The 4,813-nt window shown below is 58.5% G+C and overlaps 1 protein-coding gene across 1 annotated transcript in view; it reads right to left on the bottom strand.

The window, feature by feature from the left end:
- HDAC4 (histone deacetylase 4) overlaps positions 1-4,813 on the bottom strand; it is a 277,804-nt gene that overhangs the window by 2,804 nt on the left and 270,187 nt on the right. The window contains exons 19-21 of the mRNA XM_040638418.1: positions 3,613-3,668; positions 1,755-1,842; positions 621-740 (exon numbers count right to left, since the gene is read on the bottom strand). Coding sequence (XP_040494352.1) covers positions 621-740; positions 1,755-1,842; positions 3,613-3,668 — 264 coding nt within the window. The remainder of the gene's footprint in view (positions 1-620; positions 741-1,754; positions 1,843-3,612; positions 3,669-4,813) is intronic.

Genomic DNA, 4,813 nt, shown 5'->3' with positions numbered 1-4,813 from the left:
GGTAGCTGCGGGAGGCGCCGGCAGTGTGGGAAGATGGGCAGCCGTGCACTGCGGATGCCAACACGGCACCACCAGACGGGTCTGTGAAGGAGGCTGTCCTTCCGACTTCCTCCCAAGAAAGAAGACCAGAGTCTGATGACACTTTTCCCCGGGGTGTTGGGGTCTCTTTGTTCAGGGAGGGCAGGCTCTGCTGGGGGAGTGGGGGTCACGAAGGAGCCTCTGAGCCTACCGATCCCGCCTCCCGTGGGGCCTGGACAGGGACAGGACAGCACCAGCGCCCTGCCTGAGGGACGGACAAGAGCAGTGGCCTGGAGGCGTTTCAATCACGTAACGAGGGCCTGGAGGAAGGGGGGCCCCATGCCTACTCTTAGTCTGCCCAGATTAGAGCCAGAAATCACGTCCAGTCTTTCGTTTGTACTAATAAATGAAATAAAGCCCGCATGTGCACACGGGACGGAATACAGTCTGACGACTGCCTGAAATCGTTTGGGGCAAATGTGAACGTGAAGCCATCGCTTCCGTGTGTGCGGGGGCTGTGCGTCCCGGCACTCTCACCTCCAGAGCAGCCCCGCCTCGGCCCCTCGGACAGGCCTGCACACCAGCAGGCGGCCCCTGCTTACCTCGTCCGGAGCCCCACTGCCCGGGAAGAAGTTCCCGTCGTCATAGCGGTGAAGGGAGATGTACAGGACATTCGGGTCATTGTAGAAGGCCTGCTGGGTCCCGTTTCCGTGGTGAACGTCCTGAAAGAGCGGGGCGAGAGGACTCAGTGCCGCCAGACACCTCCAGCAGGGCCTGGAGGGAGTGGGGCTGAGGCGACAGAAGGAAGAGGCCCCAGCTGTGTCCCAGTGGGTCATGAGCTCACGAACTGTACCACACTTGACGGCTGGCTCACCGGGACGAAGGCGCCGGCAGGCTGAGGGCCGATGATGGGCGGCTTTCTGTGGCGAGAAGCCATCTGTGCCCCTAGGCCTCAGCCATCTCAAGGCCCCATGAGCAGTGCCCAGTACTGGGAGCTTACTGGGTATGCTAGGCTGTGTGTGGTGTTTCTTTTCCCAAATGGAAAAGGACCCTGCAGTACATATGATAATCCTCCCTGAGCACCTGCTTTCCTTTCCCCTTAAAACAATTATCAAATCATAAATACCAAACAGAATAGGGAAGAATAATAAAACGAACACATCTGGTGTCTATCCCCAGGATAAGAAGCCGTATTTGGAATTCTGATAACATATATAGAGTTTTTACCCTCTCAGGGCAGTGGGACTGTGAGAAGAGACACCACCTGTAGGAAAATGGGAAGGAGGCTAAGCCAGCATGAGGGGTCACCAGGCTGAAGTAGGAAGGTGCTTCCGCCAAGAGGGACAGAGACGCACGGTGCCATGTCAGGCTGTGGGAGAGTGTGGCCCACACCCTTAGGTGGACGTGTGAGGTTGCGGCCATCACAGCCACCCCCCAACCCGCCAACCCGCCTCTCAACGAGGTCTTGCCATGGATTACCCTTCGATTGCTGCTCTCAACCACAGGCACATTTCTGGACATTTTAGGGCCCAGCTATCAGCAGGACTGGCTGATGGCTGTGAAGTGGACTCACGACTACCTGCATTTCAGGTAGTTTCCAGGAAGTTAAGTCCCCCAGATCCTATGTCAATGGAGGCAGAAAGCCTGCCTCGTCTCTGCACAGGGGACGCTGTCTGCTCGGGGAAGCACATGGGCTCCCAAACCCCAGCCCCTCCCAGGGAACAGGCCCCACTTACCCAATCCACTATGAGGGTCTTGCTCACGTCCAGCCGCTGCTGGAGAAGCTTGGCTGCGATGGCCACGGAGTTAAAGTAGCAGAAGCCCCTGCAGGCGAGAGGACAGACAGAGGGAAAAGACAGGTTCTCACCAGTCTTCACACGACGCGTGGCAGAACCAGCTGCAGTCCCATGAGAGTTCAGGAGGGTCTGGTCAATGCCCGGCTCCCTCACTCGATGCTACCGATCGACAGACAGGCCCCCCCACGTCCCCCACGTGCACACCGCCGAGCTGTGGCGAGAAGCCCGTTCCACGGTGTACCGGCACACCCTGGCCCAGAACTAGGCAGCCGCTCACCGGCCGGCCTCCGCAGAGGATTGAGGTCACGTATTTGACCTGCTTCCTGCCTATCAGTCCAGGCTCTCAGATGTGTGACAGTGAGGCACACATCACTCCCGTGAGTAACTCTGCGGTCTTCTTCAAGAAGGCGCAAAAACAAGCTAACAACGGCATTCAAGTAAGACCGAAAATCTTCTAACTCTGGTGTTCCCTTGGCCTGAATTACCGCAAAGACAGGGAAATTTGGGTGGTTTTGTTTTGGGAACCCAGGTGTGCAACCTGCAAGCCCCCTGCCCCCACCACAGCAGGACACACGCCTCTGGCGCCGGCACCCAGAGCTGCAGGGGCACATGCACCCAAACGCCCCAACAGCTCTCCCCCCAACACGCTCCTCAGTGCTCCATCTGGGTCCGTTTGGGTTCCGCTCCAGGATATCCAACAGCTTAGATTCAGATTAGAAAACTGCCTTCAGAGGAAGGAAACACACAGGATCCTGACCCTAACAGCATGGAGGGTTCTGGGTCGTGGCGTCACCGAGCCCAAGGGTTTCTCGGGGAAGGCAGCAAGTGTAACCTGAAGCCGCTCTCAGGAGCTTGCGGGCACTCCCTCCTCCCTGGGAAGGAGAGTCCTTTCTCAAACCACAGTCCGATGCCCTCACTGTGCGTGTAGAGGACAGAGGGCTCCCGCTGGCCTGGGAGCCAAGGCCCAGGCTCCTTCCGGAGTGCGGGTTCAGCCCTCGGTTCCTCAGCCTTGTTCTAGCCGCCCCCGACCAGGCTCTGGCGTCCCCTCCCTGCGCTTCCTGGCTTCCCAGCCGGGCTCTGTCTGCCAACTCATCACTACTCACTCTTCAGGGGACAGCCTGATGTCACCTCTCCCACCTCCCCTAGCAGGGGACATCCACCCTCCTACGGTGCCCGTCCTGCTCGCTGGACTGGTTTCCCAGGTCGCACGAGAGGCACGTCTAGCCCACCCCCAGGCACCAGGTACCTGGTGCACAGCTGGTGAGGCCCGGTGTCGGGTCCCTGTGACCCCATCCCAGGTGGGTCCCCACCTGCCACCGCTTGTCCCCAGGGCACCTGGGCAATCTGCATTCCACACCTGCTGCCTCGCCAGCTCCACAGATATATGCATAGTCAGGGCTAGGATGAATCCCAGGGAGTTCAGACAGCTGGACCCTGTGCTCATGACCTTGAGAGGTCAGCCTCAGTAGTACCAATCCATAAGCAGGTCAGCTGGAAGACCACATGGGAGATGACCTGAGGAGTTTGGTCAGAATGTTCTAGAACAATGAAGTGCCACATGAACTTGTTCTGGTGCAATTCAAGTCTCCACCCAATTTTTTACTAGAGTGAAGGCTGAGAAGACTTGTCTAGACTGACATTTGTAGGTTCCTGATTTGAGCAGCAAAGGTCCCCCGGGCCGCTCTGAGCTGCGCTAGTCACTCGGGACCGTGTTTTCACTCAGGTGCAGCCCAGCCCTTTGAGAAGAGGAATCAGAAACCGGCACACCCCTGCCCACCACGGCCGCGTGTCCACTTACATGGGTGTGCTCTCCTCCGCGTGATGTCCTGGAGGGCGGACCACGGCAAAGCCGTTCTGCACACGACATCAGATGGAGGAGAAACAGGGAGGAAGAGGGGTTCACATCAGTAAGAAAATGAGCACAGACGGGACTGCTGGCAGGTTCAGAGTCACGCAAGGACATAGAGCCACAGCACGTTGGGCTCACAGACGGGGACAGGACAAAGGGCTGGCTGTAAGCACTTCAAAGACGTCTGGGTCCCTGCTTTTAAAGAGATCGTCTGGTTGTCACGGTCAGTAAAATAAAAGGTGAATTTGTCCCTGACGTTTTATCTTTGATGGCTCAGAAGCAAGAAGGCTTGGAGCTGCTTAGCTCGGGGATCTGGATAGGAGTGGACGGGGCACCCTGGGCACCAGTATCCCCAGGAAGCCACTTGACAGGAACCCTAGGTGCAGATAAAGTACAAGGGGCTCAAACCAGGGGCTCCTGCCCGAGTTTGGCCTTAACACGAACAACTCGGCTCCCAGGGGAGTGGGCACCGTAGAAAACAAGCGACCCATTTACTTGGAAGAAGTAGCTCAGAGGCTAGAGAAGCTGCCCCCGCCCCAGGACCTCTAAGCCACTGATGCTTTAAAGAGCCATCTGTAAACCACTCTGTAGCCCCTGCAATGAAAACGACTTAAATGGGCATGTCGCGTCTCGCCAGCAGGAAGCTGTGTGGTCACGGCTGGGCATGGAGCCCCAGGGCCGGCTGACCATCAAGGACGGGGCAGTGGTGCTCAGCCTGCTGCAGGGCCGGCTCTGGGAGGGACAGGGTGAGGGACACAGGCATGTGGGAGCTCCACCTTTTGCACTCCCAACGCTGTAGAACCAAGCCGTCCCTGCACACGAGCCCCACAGAGCGGTTCTCGGGAGTGCGGGCTGCAGACCTCTGGGGGTCCCCGCGCCCCTCTGGGGGCCTGTTCTCCTAACAGTCCTGACTTGGTTTGCCTTTCTTGCTGTGTCGACAGGCACACGACGGTGCCAGGCAGTGCCAGCAACGGGCACTAAGTCCCCACCCGTGAGTGCACACCTCCTAACACCCCGAGCCAACAAAGGGGAAGGACGGGCAGGTGCATGTGGGGTCAGGGGCCAGACTCGGGCTGTCGTGTGAAGAGGAGCAGTTTGGCAGACGTGCGCCCTGAGCTCTTCCCGACACTCAGAGGACCCCCCCCCCCCC

The sequence above is a fragment of the Ursus maritimus genome, unplaced genomic scaffold (assembly GCF_017311325.1).
Source record: "Ursus maritimus isolate PB19 unplaced genomic scaffold, ASM1731132v1 scaffold_1, whole genome shotgun sequence".
In the NCBI taxonomy this organism is placed as follows: Eukaryota; Metazoa; Chordata; class Mammalia; order Carnivora; family Ursidae; genus Ursus; species Ursus maritimus.
The sequence above is the reverse complement of the archived record's forward strand: the minus strand, read 5'-3'. Positions and strand labels throughout refer to the sequence as shown.